This window comes from Aspergillus niger (genome assembly GCF_000002855.4).
Source record: "Aspergillus niger supercontig An12".
Taxonomy (NCBI): Eukaryota; Fungi; Ascomycota; class Eurotiomycetes; order Eurotiales; family Aspergillaceae; genus Aspergillus; species Aspergillus niger.
Genome location: NT_166527.1, coordinates 615,396 through 639,892, shown reverse-complemented (window position 1 = coordinate 639,892; position 24,497 = coordinate 615,396). Strand labels below are relative to the sequence as shown.

The window sequence follows — 24,497 nt, the reverse complement described above, 5'->3', positions numbered from 1 at the left end:
TATGTGTGTCGCGGTTGAGTTGCGGACAAAAGTGGATCAGCGGAGGCGGATGGACCACTGCCATCATCTGACATCAGCCACTTGGGCAGATCTCTTTGTCTTACAAAGTATTATACGATCGAGCCCGGAAAGCATGGATGGACGTGATTTGTCTGATTAATAGCCAATTGGGAGCCTACAATGTTTGGAATATTGGTAATACCAGTAATCAATACAACGAGCCCTAACATTTCTATTCCTCCCAGGGTGTCCTGACCGAAAGTTCCAGGTCGCCTCTCGTCTTGGTAATCAAATTTAGAAGGAAATGCTCCATGAGTCCATCAAGACCTAGTGTCTGGGGCCCACCTTTCAGCGTGACCATTTCCACGGCTGCGTCTACGTGGTGCTTGAGCATTTTTGCATCTCGAACATATAACTATTCCATGTTAGCGCCATCACCGGAAACATCCGAAGGTGAACTCTTACTTCATCATAGGCAAGCATTATAGCTTTCGCGACCGTTGAATCAGTCAGCATCGGCATCTCAGCCGAGATGGCATGCCTTAGTGCTTGCAGACTCTGGGACTTGTACTGAAAAGTCAGTTGTTGGAAGATACGCTGCTGTTCCTGCGACCTCTGTCTATATGCAATAGATAAGTGACGACATGCGGCAAGCAGGATGATATCGAGAAGGCTTGATTCTGTGATCGCAGTGGGAACCCAAAGTCTGATCATGCGCTGCGCGAAGAATATTGCGCTCTCATTGCAGCGCATGAGAGGGATGACGACGTTGATATCTTTGACGATAGTCAGTAAAGTTAATCAGGATGCTTCAACTGAGAGGCCATACAATGATCAAACAAGAACTGTTCTATCGGGTTTAAACCCCTGGCAAAGCTAAGAAAAGGGTCCCGCCTGTCTGCCGAAAGTAATGTGGAAACCCCAGACAGTGCTCTTCCTGGGAGGCCCGGATAACTACCCATAACAGTTTCTCGTATGTCTCTTCTCCCCCGCTTCTGTGCCTGATACTCTATCATCCGCCGATGTCGGACACGGGCATGCGCCGAGCGAGCGGCATGTGAGCGAGTAATTCGCTGTTGTGACTCTGTCAATGCGGCCTTCTCTTTCGGAACGAGTGTGACATTAATAAATGGTGCCTCCCGGTGCGTCATTCTGAAGAACGAACACCATTCGAATTATTTGCTTCATAGCGAGCTGGATAATGTTTAGGATGACATTTGAAATGAAGCTGCGCAGCTGACATGGCTGACAAAGCATCTATTATCTAACTTTGCCAAGACCTGCGCCTGCTCAATGAGGCTTAATGCTTATTCTGGATAGACTCACGCTTGTGATTGGCCGAAATCCCTATGCTCATGTCGTATACATAGATTCTACCATCTATTAAGAAAATTTTCACTGCGAAGAAGCCATGATGGACGGATATATAAGCATCATGTCCTCCCCTCTTTTCCTCAGACTTGGTTGCATCTTTTCTTCCATATAATCAATTCTCTAGACAGTCCAGCGCCTCCATGATGGACGGAACAGTCCTCATCACCGGAGCAAACGGCTCTCTAGCCCTAGGCTTCATCCAAGCTCTACTATCCCTCCATCCTCAAATGACCCTAGTCGCCACCGTCCGAAACGCCTCCCCAGAGCATGACCCAAACACCGCAAAACTCCTCAACCTAATTGCCAAATACCCCAAAGCGAACTTCCACCTCGAGACCCTCGATCTCGGGAACCTCGCCAGCGTACGCTCCTTCGCAGATCAAGTAGCTAACCAAGTCCTCTCAAAGAGACTTCCTCCCTTCTCAGCAATAATCTGCAATGCTGCCACCTTCTCCTTCGAAGCAGGACAGGTCTATACGACGGACGGTTACGAAAGCACTTTCCAAGTATGCCATCTGTCTCATTACCTCTTGATTCTGAGACTTCTCGGAAGCATGAACAAGACTTCCGGACGCATCGTCCTCCTTGGATCCGTCACCCATTACCCCGAAAAGCCGAACCCGCTTTCTTCTCTTAGACCGGGGTTTCCTGAGAATATGGACGACTTGGTGCATCCCCCGCCGGATCCGCCGACTCTTGTACATGATAAAGGGTTTCAGAGATATGGTACGGCAAAGTTGGCGAATGTCATGTTGGCGATGGATCTCAATCGCAGATTGCAGGAGGTATGTACTTTTGTTGTCCGGTCGAAGTGCGCGTTGATTAACGTTCGCTTTCTGTAGGATGACCGGCTATCGGGCGTCACTGCCCTCGCTATGGACCCAGGTGGTCTCCCGAGTTCCAGGGCGCAAGCGGGGCAGAAAAAATCGGCTCGATGGTTGTCTAAGGTTGTTGAATTTCTGATGCCCGTTTTGAGGTACATGACTACGATGTTTCGTACTATTGAGGACGCTGGGCACGATTTGGTTGTTGTGAGTGTTGGGGCTGAGTTCCGAGGGAAAAGAGGGTATTTCGTTGGGGTGAAGAAGGTGGCGCCTGCGGCGCTCAGCGAAGATCGTGAAGCACAGGAGAAATTGTGGGGGAATTGTTGGAGGTGGGCGGGTATGCGAACTGAGGAGACTGTGCTTCGTAATTCTGCTCCCAATGCTGAATAGGTCTTTATTGCAGGAAAGGATACGGAAAGGGAGGTGCTAGGGATATAAAGATATAATTTTGTCTCCACTTTTGAAATGTGTATATTCATAGGACATCGTTTTATTTGCTGGTATAAAACTGAGTAGAAAAAATATGAACTTATATCCGGAATGCCAAAAATGCAACTATCGCCATGAAAAGCGAAGCAAAAGCAGACGGTATGACAGAGTGGCTACCAGCAGACGACGAAGATCCCACAGCAGCAAGTCTCAGCTCAGAATACGTCACATTAGAAGTATTGTAGCCACACAGCCCGCTCCCCGGCATCATCGAAGCGGGAAAGAAGACCCGAGGTTCGCCCTTATCCATGTCCACGACCAATTGACTGTAAGTGTTGACCGTATAATTGACGCAGTTCAGCACTTCCGTGACCACCTCACTAGCCCCATAGCTTACGGGTAGTGTCAGAGTATAAGCTGAACCATTCGAGCCCGCCGTAGATAAAACCATGATGACTTGGCGTCCATTGTTGCCCTTCCAGAAAGCCAACTCGCTACCTCCTTGATAGATGGGATATGTTTTCGAACTGATGTAGCTGGAATCAAGGTTAATGGCATGTTTGCGGATGGCATTGAGTTTCTTGATGTGTTTATAAAGCGTCGCATTGGTGTCGAAATCTGTCAACCACAAGGCCGCTCGGTTGGAATAGGCAATGGCCTGCTCCAGACCCTGGTAGACCAAGGGAATACCGTCGTAGAGCATCATGAAGGTCAGTGCAGTTTTAGCTAGCATGATGTCGTCATTCATGTAGGCCCATCGGTCAACGTCTTGATCTTCGATGAAGTTGACCATTGCGAACGTATCAGGGCAAAGATCATTGATCGTCGCGATTTCCTCGAGCAAGGTCGCAGGCTCGCCGTTGAGGAAGGCCGTGATCATGGAGTAATAGAGGGGGTAGTTTGGAAGACTTGGCAGGTAATCCGTCTGATATTTGCACACGTTGGTGGCGTTCGAATCCATGACTTCGCCGGTCATGAATCCGCCCACGGTACTCGCATATGTAGGCAGAAAGCTGGGAGTGAGGGACTTGGCAGCGTCGATTCGTAGCCCGTCGACGGAGTAATTGCTGATGACCGATTTACTCCAGTCCATTAAGATGTTCTGCACCGCGGTGTGTTCTGTGTACAGATCTGGGAGTGCAGTATAATTGTCACCAGTCTGACACCACTGCGCGTCCGTATAGTTATTCCAGTTCGTAATAAGACAGTAGGGGTGGAAGTATGAAGATCCATTGAACTGAGGGAAAACATTGTAGTCAATGGTCGTCGCAGGATCCTCGCCGTCCGTCATGTAAGCCATATTATTGATGACGACGTCCAGCAGCAAGTACATGCCGCGTGCGTGGATCTCCTCGCTCAGCTTCAACAGTTCCTCCCGGGTTCCGAAATGAGAATTGATCTCGTATAGATCCAGAGGCCAGTATCCATGGTAGGCCTCACCGTCCTTAGATCGCCCCGCAATGTTTTTAATTACGGGAGAGATCATGATCGCATCGAACCCCATGCCTTGGATGTAGTCCAGCTTATCGATCGTCCCCTGCCAAGACCCGCCACAGTAGTTGGCTACCGTAGTATTGCATGGTGCGGTCGTCGAACCGTTGGTGAGGGCAAACCGATCCGTCATCGTCTGGTAGATGGATCGCGTCTTCCATTCTTCTGTGCTTGCGGCGGTCGCTAGCGAAACGCACCAGCACAGGAGACAAACGGCCATGAGCCGTTGGCCCAGGAGGGAAGCGGATTTTCGAAACATCATTGGCAGTACTACCCTCGATCAACCCTCTGTGCCCCCTTGTGGAGGTTCTGCTTCCCGTGGGTGGGCTTGGGTGACCGAATGAATTATGACAAGCAACAGCTTACTCTAACGAATGTGTTTTAAGCGTTTCAATTTCACGCGATTCAGCCAAACGGGCCGCTGAGCATGATGTTTGAGGCCGGGTGCGCTGTTCCCGTTGCAATAACGGGGAAAAGAAAGAATGACAAGTCAAGGCAACGCGATTCAGGGGGGGCGGACCCCCGATAGCTATAGCAACTTAGCAAGAGAGATAAGAGCGCCAGACCGGGGGGCTGCAGACAAGGCCGGTAGAAGCCGGAGGTACCATAAATAGGTAGTCTCTCCCCCACCCTCGTTCGCATCGCGTGCCCGAAGCCCTGATCCATCACTTTCAACGACCCTCAACGCGGACCAAAAATAAAGACGCCATCTAAATTTGTAACGCTCGATGGTAATCTACTCTAGTACTCCAGTTCACCCGAACATTCGAGAACGGGTAGCAGCGTTAGAACACGAAGATCCCCTGGGATTGTCACGGGAGATTGACTGATTGTCGTGAGGGCAGGGCTGCGCTGGAGGGCGAAGTGGACAAGGCAAATTAACTTCCCACATTTCGGCTGGGAAAGCGTTCATGCGTGGAACAGCTGATTGGTGTGATAGTGACGAGGCCATGCGTGGTCCAGTGGCAATTGCGTAAGTCTGCCGGGCCGGCCCCCACAGGCCTTGTCATGGTGTTTGGATGCAGTGGAGTCGAGGCCTGGGTTAGTTGAGGTTAGTTCTAGTTAGTACCTGGTTAGTGCCGACAACAGCCTTTCACAGAGCGTCTCTTATCTCCACTCGGCCACTGTCTTCGAATAGAAGCTTTGCCGGCCAAGCGACTAAAATCATAAGTCCGAGCCAGGCCAGGCACAGCAACCTAGAGCTGCCCCTAAACCTGACATCCGAAAAAGCCACTCGGACTTACAGGGAAAAATTCTGCCACGCCGTTGGCTCCCAGGCAGCTGTTTAATTTCCCACCCTAATCTATTCGGGCGGGGTTTGGGTGTGTCTCCCATGCAGTAAAACCAGTTTGTGTAGTGCCTGACTTGAGGCAGGAGAAGGGGCCAGTATCTGTGTCCTCGATCTTGAGATTCAGATTTCGGATGATCAGAGGATTGACCGGGCTAAATTTGGTGTTCGGGCGTGGGTACTGAATCGTGTTGCCATGAGGCCGTGCGGAACACCTGGAGAGTACGTATGGCCTCGTAATCAGTGGCTCGAATTAGGCCCAGCAGGGTAGGCCAGGGCTGGCCAAGACTTATCACTGGGTCAAGTCGCGTTATCGATATGATCGATGGACACAAGCTGGAAGCCGCGAGAAGACTTATCAGTCCTTCTTCTGCTGGGGGCGCAGTTGGCCTTGGTCTCCCCATATTTGGCTTCTTCGTTTCCTCAGACTGTCTTACTTTAATTTTACCATCGTTTTTATTCCCATCCATTCGCAACTGCAGACTTCAGCTGCCCAATTGTTCATCCTTCGTTTGCATTCTGTGTTTCTTCGCTCGTTTTCACCTCTACACACGCCTTTCGTTTCGGACCGCTCGGTCGCCGCTCTTGGTCCTTGTCTAGCTTTGCTTATTCAAGAACAAGACATCGAGATACCCTTATTAGCGTCTCTCGTTTTCTGTCTCGAATTCTGTAAGCCTTTCGAAAGTGTGTACTTATGACTGGCTCGTAGAACAAGTTGGATTTTGTTGTTCAATTGCGAGAAGTGGCCTGTTGCGCTTCAGCCAACATGAAGCGGGTGCTCGCCGGCCTCGTCCTTGCCTCGACGGCTTGGCAGGCTGTCGCTTGGCCCTACAATGCATCGCTCGCAGATTATAATTTGAACCAGAACAAAACTGCGACAAATCCTGCAGATTATTGGGGGCAATGGCCAAACCACACCGGTGATTATTTTCCGTCTCCGGATAACTGGCGATTCCCGTTTTACACCCTGATGCTTGATCGCTTTGTGAACGGAGATCCAACCAACGATAATTACAACAATTCAGTATGGGAACATGATATCTGGTCAACACAAATGCGTCATGGCGGAGATGTAGCTGGTCTCGTCGATACGCTGGATTATTTGCAGGGAATGGGCATCAAGGTCGGTTAAGGGAACGGAACTCCCGGCTGTCGGGAATCGGGGAAGCTGAGGTCGATTTGCTGATCAGTTCCGGCTTTAGGGAATTTATCTGGCTGGCACAGTTCTCATGAATCAACCCTGGGGCTATGATGGCTATTCAGCGCTGGATACGACCTTGCTCGACGGACACTACGGAAATCTGGCACAATGGCGACATGCAATCACGGAGATCCACAAACGTGGGATGTACGTCATTTTCGACAACACGCTTGCGACGTATGTACTCCCATTATTCCCCATTGCTATTCCATATGCAATGAGGAAGCACCGCTATAGCAATGGCATCTAACGAGACTTCCATAGAATGGGAGATCTGATCGGATTCGAGGGTTACCTGAATACCTCGGCGCCTTTCACAGTGGACGAGCATAAAGTCGAATGGAAGACCGCTCGGCGATACGTAGATTTCGATTTCGGTAACAGTTATAACGAGACCTGCGATTATCCCCGATTCTGGTATGAAAACGGCTATCCCGTCCAGAAGACGGTCACCGATTCCCTGGTTGGCTGCTACGACAGTGACTTCGATCAATATGGTGATATCGAGGCCTTCGGAGTGTTTCCAGACTGGAAGCGTGAATTGGCCAAGTTTGCTTCCGTGCAGGACCGCCTGCGTGAATGGCACCCGTCAGTCCGAGAAAGACTGATCCGGCATTCGTGTCTGGTGATATACCAGCTTGATGTCGATGGTTTCCGCTACGATAAAGCCACGCAGGCTACAGTTGATGCTTTGGGTGATATGTCAGCTGCTTATCGCGAATGCGCCCGGGCAGTAGGGAAGGAGAACTTCTTCATAGCTGGAGAAATTACGGGTGGCAACACCTTTGGATCGGTCTATTTAGGGCGGGGTCGGCAACCTGATCAGTATCCATCCTCGATTGAGGTTGCCATGAACCTCACGAATACCTCAGAGCCGCAATACTTCCTGCGAGAGGAGGGCATGAATGCTATCGATGGTGCCGCATTTCATTATTCGATCTATCGAAATCTCGAACGATTCCTGGGAATGGACGGCAGCTTGTCCGCCGGATACGATGTATCGGTGGAATTTGTCACTGCCTGGAACGAGATGTTGATCTCGAATGACTTCATCAATCCTAACACCGGTAATTCTTAACCTCGAACACTCAAGAACAAAAGCAAGGAAAACTCTGACCATAGCTACAGGTGAATTTGATCCTCGACACATGTACGGTGTCACCAACCAAGATGTCTTTCGCTGGCCAACGCTGGAGAAGGGAACCGAGCGCCAGCTGCTTGGTCAATTCGTTACAACCTTGCTTCTGCCCGGGATTCCTCTACTGCTGTGGGGAGAGGAACAGGCATTCTATGTCCTGGATGCTACTGCGTCAAATTACATCTTTGGACGACAATCCATGTCGCCGGCTACTGCCTGGCACACTCACGGATGTTTTTCTCTCGACTCCTCGACCTTTTACGACTGGCCTATTACAAGGGGTCGTCACGCGTGCGAGGATATCACGGTAACCTATGACCATCGGGATCCCTCCCACCCAGCTCGCAACATCATAAAACACATGTACCAAATGCGCGTCGACTTCCCCGTGCTCAATGACGGCTACAATGTTACCAAACTGTCGAATCACACCGAAAATGTATACTACCCTGGATCCAACGGAACGGCTACCGAAACCGGTCTCTGGTCGGTTCTCCGTGGCATTAGCTCTGACTTCCAGGACCTGGGAACAGGCAATAACCAGGCAGTTTGGTTAGTGTATCACAATACTAACCGGACAATCGACTACACATTCGATTGCAGTGACAATGACAGTGCATTGATATCTCCTTTCGACACCGGAACTTGGGTCAAGAACCTCTTCTACCCCTTCGATGAACATGAATTGAGCAGCAGTCCGCAAAAGCTTGGCATCAATGGGTCCACGGCCTATAACGGTTGTCTTTCGAACATGACGATGAAGGCTTACGAGTTCCGCGCGTATGTCCCGCGTGCCAAGTTTACCAAGCCCCGGCCTATGATCACTGGTTTGTCCCCGGGGCATGATGTTCCCGTGCGATCCACTGTTGCACCTGATGAGGATGAATCGGTTCAGATCAAGATTTACTTCTCCGAAGCCATGAACTGTGATTCAGTTACGAGTTCCATCTACGTCAATTCTTCTACCGAGGCGGGGAAAACTCCATCGATAGACACGGACAGTGTCAGTTGTAAAGCCGCTACACTCAACGAGACCGGAAGCGACTGGTCTGGATTCATCCCGAGTGCCTGGGTATGGCAAGGAAACTTGACTGGCGTGTACAATGGTATTCACCGCATAACCGTGAACAACGCCAGTAATACCTACAAGAACGAGACCACAGATTCAGTTGATCACTTTCTCCTCAGAATCGGTCAAATAGACAACCCGATGATATATACGACCGCCAATTACTCCAGCAGCCTGCTTCACAAATACGAAAATGGCTCGCTATACATTCAGCATCATGCTGCTGGCGCAGACAAGTGGCGATACACCACAAATTGGGGCTCCACTTATTCGGACTGGATGGATTACACAGGTGGAAACACTACCATATCTGAGTTGTCCTGGTCCGGCACGAGCAAGCAAGCCTGGGACGGGTATCACGTCCGCGCCGAATACTGGAACAGATGGTCGGGTAGCAGCGATTACGTGCAGGAAGGCGATACAGACTGGAAGAAGGGCCCTCGACGCTTTCCACACATCTTCTGGGAAGGTCCCTACAATGAATACGGATACGACGCCGGATTGGATAGCGAGATACGCCTGGATGCAGATGATGGGCTGTGGAAGTACCATTTCACTTATGAGTGGCCAGCAATTGGGCAGGTCAGCATCTGGGGAATGAACCCGGATGGTTCGCCAGATGAAGGATGGGTGATGGGTGATGCTGATAACGATTCTGTCCTTGATCGGATGCCTCCATCGTCCCTCTCCGAAACGGTAATCAATATAACAGCGCATCCGCCTTCGCCATACATCTCCTGGAAGCTTATCATCGACGATGCCACCCAGAAGTTCCAACTAGTTCCGGTAGGACACCAAGCGACGCAGATTGCGATGTTTGTGTTATTCTGGATCGTTCCTCCTCTGTCAGCTGCGGCGTGTTTCTGGGTCTTCCTCAAGTCCTTCTACAAAGTCAAGTTCAACCAGGTCGGTGTGGACCAGAAGCAGTCTGGCTTCGCAATTGCTCTGCGCCGAAGGTTCGAAAGGAAAGCTCCAGGTGGGGGGGACTACAACCGTCTCAACCCCATCATGCGACTAGCCAATAAATCAGGCTTGCTGCAAACCGCCACCCCTTTCAGCGCTGCTGCGGCCGCTGGTAAGCGCCGCATGGTGTTGATCGCCACCATGGAGTACGATATTGAAGACTGGGCAATTAAGATCAAAATCGGAGGTCTTGGTGTGATGGCCCAGTTAATGGGAAAGACCCTTAGCCACCAGGATCTCATTTGGGTGGTTCCCTGCGTGGGAGACGTTGAGTACCCTGTTGACACTCCAGCCGAGTCGATTCTGGTGACACTTATGGGTACGGAGTATGAGGTTCAAGTGCAATATCATTACCTGAACAACATCACCTACATCCTCCTCGATGCCCCGGTCTTTCGCCAACAAACAAAGTCAAACCCGTACCCCGCGCGCATGGACGATCTGGAAAGTGCTGTCTATTATTCAGCATGGAATCAATGTATCGCAGCTGTATGCAAGCGCTTCCCCATCGATTTGTACCATATCAACGACTACCACGGCTCTTTAGCGCCCCTCTACCTGCTCCCGGAGACGATTCCCGTCTGCCTCTCCCTACACAATGCGGAATTCCAGGGTCTTTGGCCTGTCCGGACAGCCACCGAACGTGAGGAGGTACAGTCAGTTTTCAACCTCAGTGCAGACGTTATGAAGCAGTATGTGCAATTTGGTGAGGTATTTAACCTGTTGCATGCCGGAGCCAGTTATCTACGAATCCACCAGCGTGGCTTTGGCGCGGTCGGCGTGTCCAAAAAGTACGGCAAACGATCCTACGCCCGGTATCCCATCTTTTGGGGATTGCAAAAAGTGGGCAACCTTCCCAATCCTGACCCCTCTGACTTGGGAGAATGGAGCAAGGAGCAAGCCATGGCAGTCCAACGAGGCGACGTCGCGGTCGATCCGGATTATGAAGCAGGTCGTGGTGCGCTTAAACTTCAGGCGCAAGAGTGGGCTGGGCTCAACCAGGACCCTGAAGCTGAGCTGTTCGTTTTTGTGGGCCGATGGTCCATGCAAAAAGGTGTCGACCTCATTGCGGATATCATGCCCTCGGTCATTGAAGCCAATCCGAAGGTACAACTAATCTGTGTTGGCCCTGTCATTGATCTTTACGGAAAGTTTGCTGCGCTCAAGCTCGATCAGATGATGAAAATCTACCCTGGTCGAGTCTTTTCACGGCCGGAATTCACCGCCCTTCCTCCGTACATATTTTCGGGGGCGGAGTTCGCTTTGATTCCCTCCCGAGACGAACCGTTCGGCCTTGTGGCGGTAGAATTCGGTCGAAAGGGTGCATTAGGCGTGGGAGCTCGTGTTGGTGGACTGGGACAAATGCCTGGATGGTGGTACAACGTCGAATCAACCTCTACATACCATCTCCTTGATCAATTTAGACAAGCGATTGATGCCGCGTTAGAATCTAAGCAGGCAACCCGTGCAAAAATGCGGGCTCGCTCAGCTAAACAGCGATTCCCCGTCGCGCAATGGGTGGAGGATTTGGAGATCCTCCAAACGACGTCCATACAAGTCCATAGCAAGACAGCTAAAGGCAACGGACGCCCTCGGACCCCTAACACGGGCGCCTTCCAAAGCAGCAGCCTGTCGTCCAGGCCGTCGAGTGCTTTCTGGCCTTCATCGGGCACACAGACCCCCATGGTTCATTCCCGTGAGGGCAGCTACACCAACCTCAACCGACTTAGCGACTTCGCTGCCCTATCCGATCCCACCGAGAGACCAGTTTCAGGTTTGCAACGCAAACTCTCGCTTGGTGTCCGCTCTGGTCCTGGTCACAGGCCTCGTGCCACCCGGTCTCAATCTTCCCATGACGAGCTATCCGTGACGGAGGAACATCCCGAAGATGTGGCTACCGATGTCGAGGGTGATGATTTCCCAGACAATGAATATGTCCCTACCTCTGCGGAGTTGGAAGCAGCCCGTCGCATGCAAGCTGCTCAGCGACCAGGGTCTTCGGCCATAACCAGCTCTCACTTCGCCCGCGATAGCCAATCTCTGACTGTTCCTGGAACACCAGGGTCACCCAATATGGCCGAGCAAAGCCTGCTGCCTCCCGCTGGCCTCAAGGAGGTCAGCAATCGGATGAGTACAGCATCCTTGCTTTCTGTCGACATGGTGGTGGGACAGAAGAAGGACTTCCGCTTGCAAAAGGTGGATCCGTTTTTCACGGATAGCACGGGAGAGTATTACAATATCTTCGAGCAAAAGTTGCAAAACCTTAAGGGTAGCAATTCCGAGTCGGACTTTTGTATCGAGGAATTCTTGATTAAGAGTGAAAAGGAGTGGTTCGAACGATTCCACGACGCCAAATTGGGTCGGCTAAAGTCACCAGCCCCCTCCGTCTTCCGTGATAAGCAGGGATCCGTTTCCGTTGCTTCGAGGGAAGATGGGTCCAGCTTTAATGCCGAGAGCTCCCACGAACATGGATCTGAAGTCGACGATGAATTCTTGCTCGGAAAGGACTACAGCCCCCCAGCCGGCATCAGGCTTTGGATGCAGATCCGCATCGGTAACTGGCCCGTATACTCCATCTTCCTTGCACTAGGCCAGATCCTCGCTGCCAATTCCTACCAAATTACGCTCTTGACTGGCCAAGTCGGAGAAACTGCATTGAAACTATACGGCATTGCCCTGACCTACCTTATTGCATCGATTTGCTGGTGGTTGATCTACCGCTATTTCAAATCCGTCGTTTGTCTGTCCCTCCCCTGGTTATTCTACGGCATCGCATTCGTTCTGATAGGGTCTGCCCATTGGGTTGATAATTCTTTCAACCGTGGCTGGATTCAAAATATCGGAAGCGGGGCGTATGCGGTTGCATCTGCCAGTGGCTCCCTGTTCTTCGCATTGAACTTCGGCGACGAAGGAGGTGCTCCCATGGAGGTTTGGATATTCAGAGCTTGCATTGTTCAAGGCTTGCAACAGGCATATGTCATTGCCCTCTGGTACTGGGGATCCTCTATGAGCACCGCCTCTAGTGAGGGCGTCTCGACGACGACGACTGGAGTGGCTGGCTCTTGGAAGATGACGTACGTTTCCTCCCCTGTCTTCGACTATCCCATTTCATGTGGCATTTGCTAACTTCATCCCCTATAGTGCCATTTGCTACCCCATTGCTCTAGCCGTAACAATTATCGGGTTCCTTCTCTTCCGTGGCTTGCCCAACTACTACCACCAGGCCCCAGGCAAGATCGCCTCGTTCTACAAAGCAGTCTTTCGTCGAAAGATCGTGCTTTGGAACTTCGTCTTTGTCATCCTGCAGAACTTCTTCCTTAGTGCCCCCTACGGCCGGAATTGGAGTTGTACGTTCTCTTCCCCAATTCCAACCCCAATCCTCACTTTTTCACCCATCCCCCCTCTTCTATCCCTCTCACCCTATAGCGACACCACGACTAACAAACACCTAGTCCTCTGGTCCTCCACCCACGCCCAAGCCTGGCAAGTCGGTATCCTCTGTATCGTCTTCTTCGGCTTCGTATGGGTCGGCTTCCTCTTCCTCGTCAGCAAATACCTCAAAGCGCACAGCTGGTCCCTACCCCTAATAGCCTGTGGTCTCGGAGCCCCCCGCTGGGCCCAAATCTGGTGGGGAATCTCCGGTATCGGGTACTTCCTACCATGGGTATCCGGCGGATACGTCGGGGGAGCACTCGCATCGCGCAGTCTCTGGCTCTGGCTTGGCGTGTTGGATAGCATCCAGGGTCTAGGATTCGGAATTATCTTGCTCCAAACGCTAACGCGCACGCACATGCTCTTCACTTTGATTTGTTCCCAGGTGTTGGGCTCGATTGCTACTATTGCGGCGAGAGGGTTTGGGCCGAATAAACTGGGCCCGGGGCCTATCTCGCCTGATCCGACGTTTGGAGTGAGTGCGGTGGCAAATGCGTGGTTTTGGGTTGGGTTGTTTTGTCAGTTGATTATCTGGTATGTAAATCTGAATTTTCCCCTGGTGCGGTGGGTATTTTTGCTGACGATTTATTGATTGCAGTGCTGGGTTCTTGTTGTTCTTCCGTAAGGAGCAGCTGGCTAAGCCCTAAGGGGGTTTGAATGGCGTAATGCTGCGATCTATCTCGAACGCCTATACGAGATGGCATCTTGGGGATTTGTTTATATGACACATTTTCATGTTTTGGGTTGAGCAGCGATGCATAGATGTATATATCCTCCTAATAATTACCCGGAAAAATCTATTCCCTCTAGGCATGTCTCATGCAGTTCCATATGAGTCTCGAATTTCTATTCTACTGGTTTTTCGTCTCCAACTTAACACAGCCTACCTCCCTTCCCCGTCTCACCCCAAGCCTTCCTCAGCTGATCACTGAAAATATAGATAAATTGATATAGTAGATTATTGCGAGAGGGAACATTGCCGTAATCCACTAGAATTGCTCAGAGAAAATCCAAAGTATATTTCTGCCCATTCGAGGGTGCTATATGATCCCGATAGTTATTCACTTCCCAAAGAAGAAGATGATCACAAAACAGCCATTATCGCTATATTTAATCAGTAAGGAAGTGTCTTCTAGCCCAAAATGCTCCCGCTTTCTCCTTCCACCCCTTACGTCGCCGAATGGGCATGATTGGCTGGGCTGTCGGCATTGTTTTATTGGGTGTCAAAAGTAGGATCTCTGGAGGCAGACCTAGTTCTGCGATGTAGGCGGCTTGAGGTGGAAAATCATCCAATGCCGCTTCCAACTGGGAGCCCCTGGTTGGGTTCATAGGGTCGAAGAGGCGAAGCCAACCAAGAAACGCCTGAGATGAATTTAGATCGAATAGTTGCCGCATATAGTCCCTGGCTTCATCAGGGATGTCCGTTTCCTTCACAGCGACAGAGGGCGATATACATGATTGCAAATGCTTCGGCCAGTATTTAGCGGCGTACATGAGAAACTGAGACGGCAACTCGTTTATTGTTTCAGTAGCCACTTCCGGTCCGTATCGGAGGATACATCGAAGACAAGACGATATAATAATCCAGTTCGCGTCGGCCTCACCTGTCGCAGTGGAGGTATGCAATTGCAGAACATGACTCTCGACGCGCTTGTGCATGAATTGTATCACTCTTGTCTCACCATTGAAGGCAGGGACTGCGAGAGGGTGACACATGGCTGTAAGTTCCGATTCGTCGAAACTGGTATTAAAATCGGAGTTGATGGCTTCTAGCACCTCTCCAGAGGTTAAGGAGCGAAGCGAGTATGCCAGCCAGCAAAATATCCGCTCAACGTACCTTCGCTGGCCGATTCGCATGGACGCAAAGACAGCGTCGTACATCCATGAGGTCGAGCCAGCAGGGTCCTTGTTGATAATAGTAATTATCTGATCGAACCCAACCTGCTGGATCATATGTGGAATGGCAGTGGTCCATCCAATTACAGTGAAACTGTCAATAGTTAGCTTTCGTTCTTTTTTTATATCTGGATTCTGAAAAGAACTAATGTAATGGAGTCACCAACAAGGTACGACATCTTCTGTTAAGAAGATCACCTAGCACGGTAACTTGTTCCTGGCTTATTAGAGGGTGCTTGCCTGGGAAGGACGAGCGGAGTCTTTCGTTGATAAAACTTTGCATACTATCATACGTTTCTAGTGATAGCTCAATTTTTAGCATCCGTTGTGGCCATTGCCGTTCTTCCATATATCCGACTGCCCGTGAGCTGACGAGGAGACGGAATCTGCGATGATTAAGCAGGGAGTCGATCATCCGGAAGATGCCGTCGAGATTGGCCGTGGACTGGACCTCATCAATCCCGTCGAAAATGACAATAACCTCTCGGTCCAAATCATCAGCGACATGAACCAAGATAGAGAGGAGTTCGTCGACGTTGACGCGTTTTGTGGAAGGGTCTTTGCACTGAGACCATATTTCACGGACCTTGTCAGGGATCCTACTGCCTTCGACATAGACTCGACAGAGCTGACCGAGAAGCTTGAGTAGGACAGACTGGCTCATCTGGTCGTCTCCCGTCATCGCATATGAGAAGAGAAAATACAAAGTCTCGGCATTCACATGTCGTGGTAAGTAACTGGCGATGAGGAACGTGCTGTTCGTATCTTAGTAGAGCGTCACTTGTTGGGTTTTGCGATTACAACTAACCACACGCTTGTTTTGCCTGTCCCGGGCGGTCCTACAAGCAATAAACCCCTCTCTTCGCCGCGCATCCATTCAATAAATTCACAGGACTGGAGAATGGCTGGTTGGGAACCCAAGAGCTGTATGGGAATTTTCCCTTCCAGATCTTGACAGGGGTCCATTTGAGCGGGACTAGGGTGGCTGTAAGTGTATATATCGTCAAGTAATGCTTGGTTCATACGATGATATCTCTCTTCGCTATACTTATATTGGGAGACAGCCTGGGCATGTCGGTATAATAAGCGGCATTGTGGCCAATCTTCTTCGGAGAGTGCCTTCCGAAATAGATTGTGGATAACTTCCAGAGCTGCAGCTTCAAAATGGTCAAGATCGCCTCTTTTCTCTAGCCAAGCCCGAACAGTAAGCTGGATCAAACGGTGCATGTTGAAATGGTTGTTCTTCTGAGACATTCGAGTAATTAGGGAGTAACTCAATAACAATTCAATGTCCCTTTGCAACGCAATGTCTCCTTTCTTGCACCTGCAAGCCAGGATAAAGCCCGGGATTTCCTCTCGACTGACCATGGCCATGAATGCCAAAATCTCACTGGCATCAGTGACGGGAACTTGCTGTTTCATCTTTTCGAATGACATTTGCCAGGTGAGAATGACCGCATTGGGCACATCAGCTCGCCTAGTGATATCCCCGAAGTTTTCCTCCAGGAGGCTCTTCTGGTTCATTTCATTAGCCATAAACAGGGCTAAATACTCGCTTACAGTTGTATACGTTGCTCTAATATATGCGCATGCTTGTTTGATTGCCAGTGGAAGACACATGATTGCGTCTGCCAACTTTTCGATATCGGCTTCCGGAGAAGTGTCATTCGGTAGCATGCTGCGGAATAGGGTCGTGGCTTCAGTCATTGTCATCCGTTCCACTCTCACAACGCGATTTGCAAACCCAACGAGCTCCTCGGCAACTCTCCCATTGCGGGAGGTAATCAGCACCTTTCCGTTACTCGCGCTCGGGATCAGATTCATGAGATGAGATTCTTCCGGGTGCGTTGGGTCGACGAACGTGAGGTCGTCGGCATTATCGACAACTAGGAGCCATCGGGAAATCTGATCCGACCGTAGCCATTGGGTGACTAGTGAAATAGTCTCACGCTCGGTGTCCACATTGCCTGCCACTCCTGTGCGGAGACTGAATTGCAAGGTACGAATATATTCAGGTGGAATTTCGCGACGAATAGTCTCGTACGAACTCTGGAGGCTTGATCTACTTGCCGCAAACACCCAAAATATGCACAAGTGCGGATCCTGCTCACGCATCCGGTAGACGTACTCCAGAGCAATCCGACTCTTGCTGTAGTAAGTAGTCAAAGTCAGCTTTGACTGCTGCTGCATTCGCGATTTTCACTTACCCTGCCCCACCAAGACCACACAACGCTATGCGCGTTGACTGCTCGAAGCCTTCATTGATCTGCTGAAAGCATACCTCCCGGCCCACGAAGCTCTCCTTGTCCCGAAGGAAGGGCACCAAGGGGCCACGTTACGTGTAAATTTCTTTGACTCCGCTGGCTTGGCATCCTGGGCTTGAGAGTGTTAGTGCAAGAGCATCTCTGATTTCTCTGAGGTACTGCTCCATATGATTGTTTAGCTCTAGTTGCTGCTGGGAGGCCTCGTTCAAGGTCTGGAGAAGATTTCGCGAGGCGATGAGATTGAGGTCTTGCGCCTTCCCTTGGATTTCCAATTCCAGTCTCTGCATGTCGTCTATCATTGCGGTCCAAGAGTCCCATTTCAAGGTATCTTTTAAGAGCTGTTTCACTTTGTTTGTCGTCGAGTCGACGTGGTAATATTGGCAAACAGACTTGGCAATATATTGGATTAGCATTTTGTATAGCAGGACAATCTGACCTTCCAGAACATTCCATGTTTCGTCAGGACCTGGGGAGTGGTGGTTCATCAACCAGACGGCGTAAGAAGGATAATACGAAATGCGATGGATCACTTTGGACAGCCCTTCCACGTTCTCACTCCTCTGTTGAACCGGGTTTAGGAATACCTGTCCTAATGAGCGAAAGCTAAAACGGTACACGAAGATCTCTGGTCAGGTGGAGAATGGCGAGGACAAAGTTGGGGCTTACCGGCAGGATGAGGCACAACCCCGCCCACGCCAAGGACCCCTCCGGGGAGTTTTTCATGGCCTGGGCAACAATATCTTTCATAGAAGTAACAATTTGCACCGCCATGGTTACACTCTGATTCCATGTCTGCTTGTGTTCTTCCTGTTGGATCATCTCATTTGTGAGGCTCAACATCCCATGCACTTCATCAGGACAGATGCCAGGTGATAGTTTCTCCTTTCCTAGGTGCACGGAATCAGCATATGAAAAGAAGTTGCTATCAATGTCAGATATCGAGAAGCAAACCGTTCAACTTGATCTGATCCTTGGCTGACTGGATCTTTTCCTCGTATTCATGGACCAAAGCTTCATTATCCTCCTTGAGGAGCTCATATGCGCGCCTCCAAATACCCCTCGGGTCAACCTTGTCGTGAGACATCTTGATCTTAAAGATTATTTTGCGGGAAGAACAGGCGTGTGGACAGAGGAAGCTGAGACAGATTTAGCGCCGTGGCGGGGTTGGTCACGTTACTCGGTGCGTTAGTGGCCCTTTTGGGCCTTACTTCTTATTTTACACAACATGACAATGGAGAGCAGCACGCACGGATCTGGGGGCTACTACTGACTATGATTCACTCATATCAGACCCGCAGGCGATCCGCTACATCGCCGGATTCATGCTGTAAACAGGCCTGCTCGGGAAGTTCAGCCAGATTGAACTTGACCCTGAGGAGCCTGATCTAGGCCAGGAACACGTAGGCCTCAGGGCCATGGGGATAGACACTGAAGAAGATGAGTAGGTGGAACCATACACACTCCGGATTGAGTTAACGGGTAAGGCTACGTATATCAAAAGAAACACGCATGTTGGAAGCAAAGGATATGGACGAAGAACGGAGGAATGGTGACTTGCAGGCAGCTGGCCGGCCAGCTACGACACTAGTTTATGATAAAACTATATGACTACGTTTTGCTTTCATTGTATTTAGTTGTTTTTAGCTGCGGCGACGACCTTCCTACGTCATGGCATGCGTTGCATCATGATTTACGTGTTTACTGCGAGTTTGAGTGATTTGACGACGTTCGGGGCCATATTCCTGCTTCAAACAGTGAAGCACCTGCATAGCTAGCACCTTACTTAGCGGGCTCAATTGGGTATAAGAATATGAATATGAATTGAATTGAATTTAATGACAATGGGGATGCCAAATCATAATCGGGTTGGCGGAAGATATAGTATTATTCTTATCGGTTACTGGTCCACCAGGCACAGCACATGCCCAGTCACAATAAATTGTATTTAGTAACCTGTTTATAGCATGTGGGAAAAACCCATTGTGGACTTCGTCACATAGTGGACTCTGATTGGCCAAATAGAGAATATACAGGTCAGCCAATGAGACTGAGATAAGACAAAAAGAAATTATATCAGTTAGTCTCCGCCACTATGTCGAGCTAAAAGGAAACTTTTATCAATCTAGATGTGGCTTGGATTATTGGGACTATTTGCGTTAAAAAATAATTCTAAGACACTGTTATGTAAATAAATCGTATATAATGGCGTTTCAGTCATGAGCTTAAGTCCACAGGGATGCATATATGGGTATGAATATAAACTGGCTGTAGGTAAAAGAGTATAGACTCATTAATTACACACTGGATGGATGGCTTATTTCTCCATGCTGCCACCAGCTGCTACAGCATACCTGTGCCTTGTCTCTTGTATATCCCCAAATGTAACCACACGGCAGCGGCTTTCACCAACCCTACAAGCATACAGTTCTTGCACGTTTAGGCTTTGATGAACGACAATCCATAGGCGCTGGACAGACAGACATTCAAGCAATCTGGCTTGGCTTGCTCGCATTATACTTTGCTTTGTTCAAAATCCGAAGATCACTCTCAGCAATCTCATACAGTAGTCGGCGGTCGACTTTGCTATTTCCAACCTGGAGACTAAGTGTGAGCTAGTGTTTGAGTCTCAAGACATGGCCGACTCACATTCGAAATGGGAATTGCCTCGATGAAGGCAGCGCCGCCAAGGAGTTGCATGCGTGAAGTGAGTTCTGTCCGCATCCAGTGCGTCAATTCTTCTATTGTCAAGGGGGACTCATTTCCCTTAACAATATATCCACGAGGCACGGGCTCCTCATCTCCATTTCTGTACAATAGTAATAACATCAGTACGGCAAATAGCATATAAAGTCAATATGCAGTCCTTACATAGTGAATGGAATAACAGCGACATCCGCAATATCCGGATGTTGCAAGATAGCCGTTTCGATTTCAGCTGCAGAAACATTGTCGCCTTTTATCTTGAATAGGTCCTGAAATTATGCCGCAAACCATTAAGATGTCAATTACAAGACAGACGTGGCTGGGAAAGACATACCTTTTGGCGACCAACAATATAGAATTGATCGCGCTCATCAACCCAGCCAATGTCGCCAGTCTTAATCCATCCATCATCCGTTATGGTCTGCGCAGTTTGTTCTGGTTCATTGAAGTAGCCCTTCATGAGAAATGGGGTCCGAACGTAAACATGCCCTTTTTGGCCTATGCTCAGCAATTCGCCATTATCGCCAACTATTTTCGCCTCTAAACTAGGAAGCAAGACTCCTGTTGTGGCATCCTTTACCACCTGGGTTGGATCGGGGAAGGTATAAAAGCCCGCCCTGGTTGGTGCAGTAACGGAGTAAGCCCTGATCCGCGTATCATAAGGAGGATAACACAAGGTCTACCTACTCGGTCATTCCATATGTACTCTGCACTTGAGATCCATGTAGTCGCTGCCACTGCTCGATCATCTCATAGGGAATGATCGCGCCGCCGGTGAGGACATGTTGCACACTGGGAAAACTGGGCTTGTCGAACTTTGCCAGGAGCTCACGTACCAGATGCTTAGGGAGCATCAACCAGGTAGGCTGGAATCGTTCAATTGTCTGCATGAATTTTTCTGGTACGAACTTTGTAGGGAATATCGTCTTATACCGAGCCTTCAAAGGGAGCATGAACCCTAATATTAGGAATCCCATACCGCAGAACTTATAATTGCAGAATATGGTTTCTCTGTTCCTCTCTCGAAGGTTGTAGTGCTGTAGGGTCTGTTCAATGTTGCCAATAAGACCATAGTGAGTGCGTTCAGCAAGTTTCGATGATCCTGTTGTCCTACAACATCGTTAACAGATTACATCAGTGCTCGGTAGCATATAGCAGGTCAACGTACCCAGAGGTATAGAGCAGGAGAGCAGTTCTTGTTCTTGCATCAGCAGGCGAAAATCTAGGCCACTCATAATCGTCACCGCCGGGCATCATCAAGAGGTGGCCCCAGTGTCTAGGACCACCATCATCCGAACCTTCGATATTCTCGACATCGATGGTCTCATCAACCATGAAAAGACGCTCGCTAGGAATACTCAACCTTGCTGCAGCAGTACAGACAAGCTCTCGATCCTGCGGGGCGAAAAAAACAATGTCACAGTCCAGTTGCCGCAGCCGGGAAATCAGTTCTTCAACAGGACCAGGAGCGAGAACATTACATGATGCTCCTGCAGCTATAACTCCAAGAATAGCCAGGGGGAAGTTAATGTTCGCGTCCCCGTAGACCATGACCCGCTTGCCGCTTGCTCCCAATTGATTAAGACCGCAGCCAACTCGCTTCACGATATTCTTGATTTGGTCGATTGAATATCCTGAACGATCGCGATTTGCTGCTGACTCCAGAAGAGGCTCCGATGACGGCCAGGATCCTGCATCTTTATAAGGCGAATCGAATAAATAGGACAGGAGATCTGTTTGGGGTGCATTCACACTGTATCGAGATCGGACTAGGGACATTCTGAATGAGTAGATAGAAGATTCAGTTAACGAGGCTTAGCGGAAGAATGATACGTATCTGAGCCAGGAGGAAAAGAACAGAAGGTGATGAATATATATCAAAGCTACAACGGCATGATTTATCTATTGTCTCGCTCCGCATGCCCTAATTTGATTTATGTTGAAATCAAATGCGTAGGAGAGGGAACAGTAGACAAGAACTCTGCACGCCTGTGGATCGCGGTGTTTGTGGCTGACTGAATTCTAATACCTCTAGTATTGGCCTCCGACACGTGGTCATTCCTCCGGCCAGTCGCTCAAGTTCTCCTTGGAAACGGGCGGGGGAGGCTTTTGCTTTTTATCAAATACTACTCACTAGTAAGGCCGGTGGGCCCGGCTTGACTGGGGCTCTGCATCATTACTGGTTGAATTTGGGAAGAGCTATCGTAGCTTCGGGGTTTCCGATGGCTGAGCCTGCTTGAGACTTGGATTCCCAATGTTGGGTCCCTCCTGAAGGTTAGCCTATTTCAGATCCACTAAATCCGATTGGGCTGTCTAATTTAGTTCTTCACAGTTGGTGCGTTGGCTATGGGTTCCTGGATTTGATCCATGTCGTCACACCATTGCAGGCTTTCAATACAGGGGAGAGATCAAAGGATTCAGATTCTTTTGTCATAATAACTGAGATATTTCTAGAAGCAGGGCAGTGGATTACTATTTAGAGCCACAGAGGGCTGTGGCTGCCCCCAGACTATCAGCCTAGCTCTTCAACGGTTAAAGACGATATCTCTGCACTTGGATGTATGCATGGCAGGGCCGCCACAATCAAGTTTTGGTCGGCTTTCCTTTCCGTGTCAATGCACCAAAGCTTTCGTTAAGTTGCACGAAGTACTTCCATCCCAGCGAGTTCTTAACGGAGTCATGCAGCGGTGCTCTACTGGTCGCCTTTATCAATAAAATTACATACTTGGGATACTTCTAGTCTAGTACTATGGATGGTATTGAAAATAGCCCAATAGTCACTCGTGTTAGGCCCTTGACGGCAGGGTCAAATCACCATCATAGCGTGTCAGAAAGTCAGGCCAATTTCATGGCCGACTAAAAAGCTAGGAATACACTTTCCTGCCCTTCCCAGCCAGCACCTCCGCGAAGAAATCACGAAAGGATGTTGGCTGGAAATCTGGGTATAGCTCTCTGGCATTAAGATAACCCAGATAGGCGGCATAGCCAGGACTGTTATCCTCCCGCACGTACTTGCTATGCTCATACTGGGCTATGAAAACGCCGATGCGCTTCATGGGATCGCTAGGATCCTCGGCGAGAGCAGCTTTAGCTTGCTCTACATTGGCTTCGATATTTTCATGCGATATCTAGAAACTTGCTTTTAGTAAATACTAAAACACTCAAGATAAATTTGACTTACACGATCTGGTTCCAGCTTCTCTCCAGAAACCTCTTCCGCGATACGATAGATGTCGTTCTCGGAAAGTACATCCCCTAACGTGTAGACATATTTGTTAATAGTCCGGTCATCGAGTATGATTCGTGCAACAAATCTCCCGATATCACGTAGGTCGGTAAGGATATTGGGAGCTGTCCCGTCCCCATGAACAGTCTTCACTGGAACCATCTGGGCGTAATCCACTTTCCCAGACGGAAGGGTCGGAAATGAGATTTGATACCAGAAGCCAACATCGATCACGGTATAAGGAATACCCAAGAACTTGATGGCATTGTAGACTTCTTCTTTCTATTTGGAGTTAATTAACTTGGTATTTCCTTTGAATCATGGTATTCATACCTCATCACGAAGCAGCATAGCGCCATTTGGAGGGGCTACCGTGGTGAAAGCACAGGGAATGACTCTTTTCACACCTGTAAGCTTGGCGGCTTGAAGTAGCTTCTTCTGCTGAAGCAAGTCATTGGGTCCGATAGCACTGATGAGAATGTCGGTACCGGTCATAGCAGACACAAGCCCGCTAAAGTCGTCAAGGTCTGTGGACCAAATCTTGAGCCCTTGCTCTCGGAGCTTTTGGACCGACGATTTATTTGCAGAAGCGGGTCGTACTAAGACCTCCACATCCTAAACCAAAATTAGAATTAGTACTTGTCAGCAACCGGATGAGAATTTGTTGTAAAGTCGATCTAACTTACAAAATTGCCAGATTCTTGCAACCCATTTAGAATAGAGCTGCCAGTCTCACCAGTCGCTCCAAGGAGCAGTACTTTCTGCTTGGCAACCATTTAGAGTATCTGACAGGAAAACCGAATATCTTGGCCCTGCCAAAGAAGAGGAATATTGGACAACGAGAAACGTCCTTCTTTTATAGAACACAAGCGGGTGGCTGATGGAAAGGATTTGGGGTCCCGTCCGGACCCTGGGGAATACATGAATCTTGGCATTTGACTGACTGGATTCCGTCCAGCTTCCGGGCCGTTTCACGGAACTTATGCATCCGATACATAACTAGCTACTTAATTTAATGCGGAGCCGACTGGCAGTCTGTTAGCCCATCCAACTCAAGAGAAGCTAGAATTTCATCTGATAACTGTAAGTATAATGAATATATGCTATCAAAGATCTCATACCCTAAGAGGCATTCCTTGTCTAATTCCGACGGTTCCGCTTCCCTAAAGGGCCATCTGCTCTATCGCAAAATTGCCCGT

General features: G+C 49.4%; 7 protein-coding genes across 7 annotated transcripts; 2 read left to right on the top strand and 5 right to left on the bottom strand.

Moving 5' to 3' along the window:
- Positions 1 to 232: 232 nt before the first annotated feature.
- On the bottom strand, positions 233 to 1,151 carry An12g02480 (hypothetical protein; the record flags this gene model as incomplete). The annotated part of the gene is made up of 3 exons (XM_001395293.3): positions 233 to 415; positions 466 to 776; positions 830 to 1,151. 3 exons carry the CDS (start codon positions 1,149 to 1,151, stop codon positions 233 to 235), a joined length of 816 nt encoding a protein of 271 aa, XP_001395330.1.
- Positions 1,152 to 1,517: 366 nt separating this feature from the next.
- On the top strand, positions 1,518 to 2,588 carry An12g02470 (uncharacterized protein; the record flags this gene model as incomplete). The annotated part of the gene is made up of 2 exons (XM_001395292.1): positions 1,518 to 2,159; positions 2,217 to 2,588. The coding sequence occupies 2 exons, from the start codon at positions 1,518 to 1,520 to the stop codon at positions 2,586 to 2,588; spliced, it is 1,014 nt and encodes a 337-aa protein (XP_001395329.1).
- A 139-nt stretch (positions 2,589 to 2,727) lies between these two features.
- An12g02460 (uncharacterized protein) lies at positions 2,728 to 4,377 on the bottom strand (the record flags this gene model as incomplete). Its single annotated transcript, XM_001395291.3, has 1 exon — positions 2,728 to 4,377. One exon carries the CDS (start codon positions 4,375 to 4,377, stop codon positions 2,728 to 2,730), a length of 1,650 nt encoding a protein of 549 aa, XP_001395328.3.
- Positions 4,378 to 6,172: 1,795 nt separating this feature from the next.
- On the top strand, positions 6,173 to 13,856 carry An12g02450 (uncharacterized protein; the record flags this gene model as incomplete). Its single annotated transcript, XM_059750745.1, has 7 exons — positions 6,173 to 6,533; positions 6,631 to 6,784; positions 6,872 to 7,674; positions 7,730 to 12,851; positions 12,919 to 13,124; positions 13,230 to 13,743; positions 13,808 to 13,856. The coding sequence occupies 7 exons, from the start codon at positions 6,173 to 6,175 to the stop codon at positions 13,854 to 13,856; spliced, it is 7,209 nt and encodes a 2,402-aa protein (XP_059601810.1).
- Positions 13,857 to 14,293: 437 nt separating this feature from the next.
- On the bottom strand, positions 14,294 to 18,453 carry An12g02440 (uncharacterized protein; the record flags this gene model as incomplete). The annotated part of the gene is made up of 10 exons (XM_059750743.1): positions 14,294 to 14,313; positions 14,382 to 14,950; positions 15,047 to 15,199; positions 15,399 to 15,860; positions 15,914 to 17,254; positions 17,313 to 17,337; positions 17,387 to 17,758; positions 17,806 to 17,929; positions 18,036 to 18,256; positions 18,321 to 18,453. The coding sequence occupies 10 exons, from the start codon at positions 18,451 to 18,453 to the stop codon at positions 14,294 to 14,296; spliced, it is 3,420 nt and encodes a 1,139-aa protein (XP_059601809.1).
- A 1,399-nt stretch (positions 18,454 to 19,852) lies between these two features.
- Positions 19,853 to 21,851, bottom strand: An12g02430 (uncharacterized protein; the record flags this gene model as incomplete). Its single annotated transcript, XM_001395288.3, has 6 exons — positions 19,853 to 19,963; positions 20,016 to 20,175; positions 20,238 to 20,341; positions 20,407 to 20,716; positions 20,760 to 21,182; positions 21,241 to 21,851. The coding sequence occupies 6 exons, from the start codon at positions 21,849 to 21,851 to the stop codon at positions 19,853 to 19,855; spliced, it is 1,719 nt and encodes a 572-aa protein (XP_001395325.3).
- A 1,085-nt stretch (positions 21,852 to 22,936) lies between these two features.
- On the bottom strand, positions 22,937 to 24,074 carry An12g02420 (uncharacterized protein; the record flags this gene model as incomplete). Its single annotated transcript, XM_001395287.1, has 4 exons — positions 22,937 to 23,200; positions 23,254 to 23,580; positions 23,632 to 23,913; positions 23,985 to 24,074. The coding sequence occupies 4 exons, from the start codon at positions 24,072 to 24,074 to the stop codon at positions 22,937 to 22,939; spliced, it is 963 nt and encodes a 320-aa protein (XP_001395324.1).
- Positions 24,075 to 24,497: the final 423 nt, after the last annotated feature.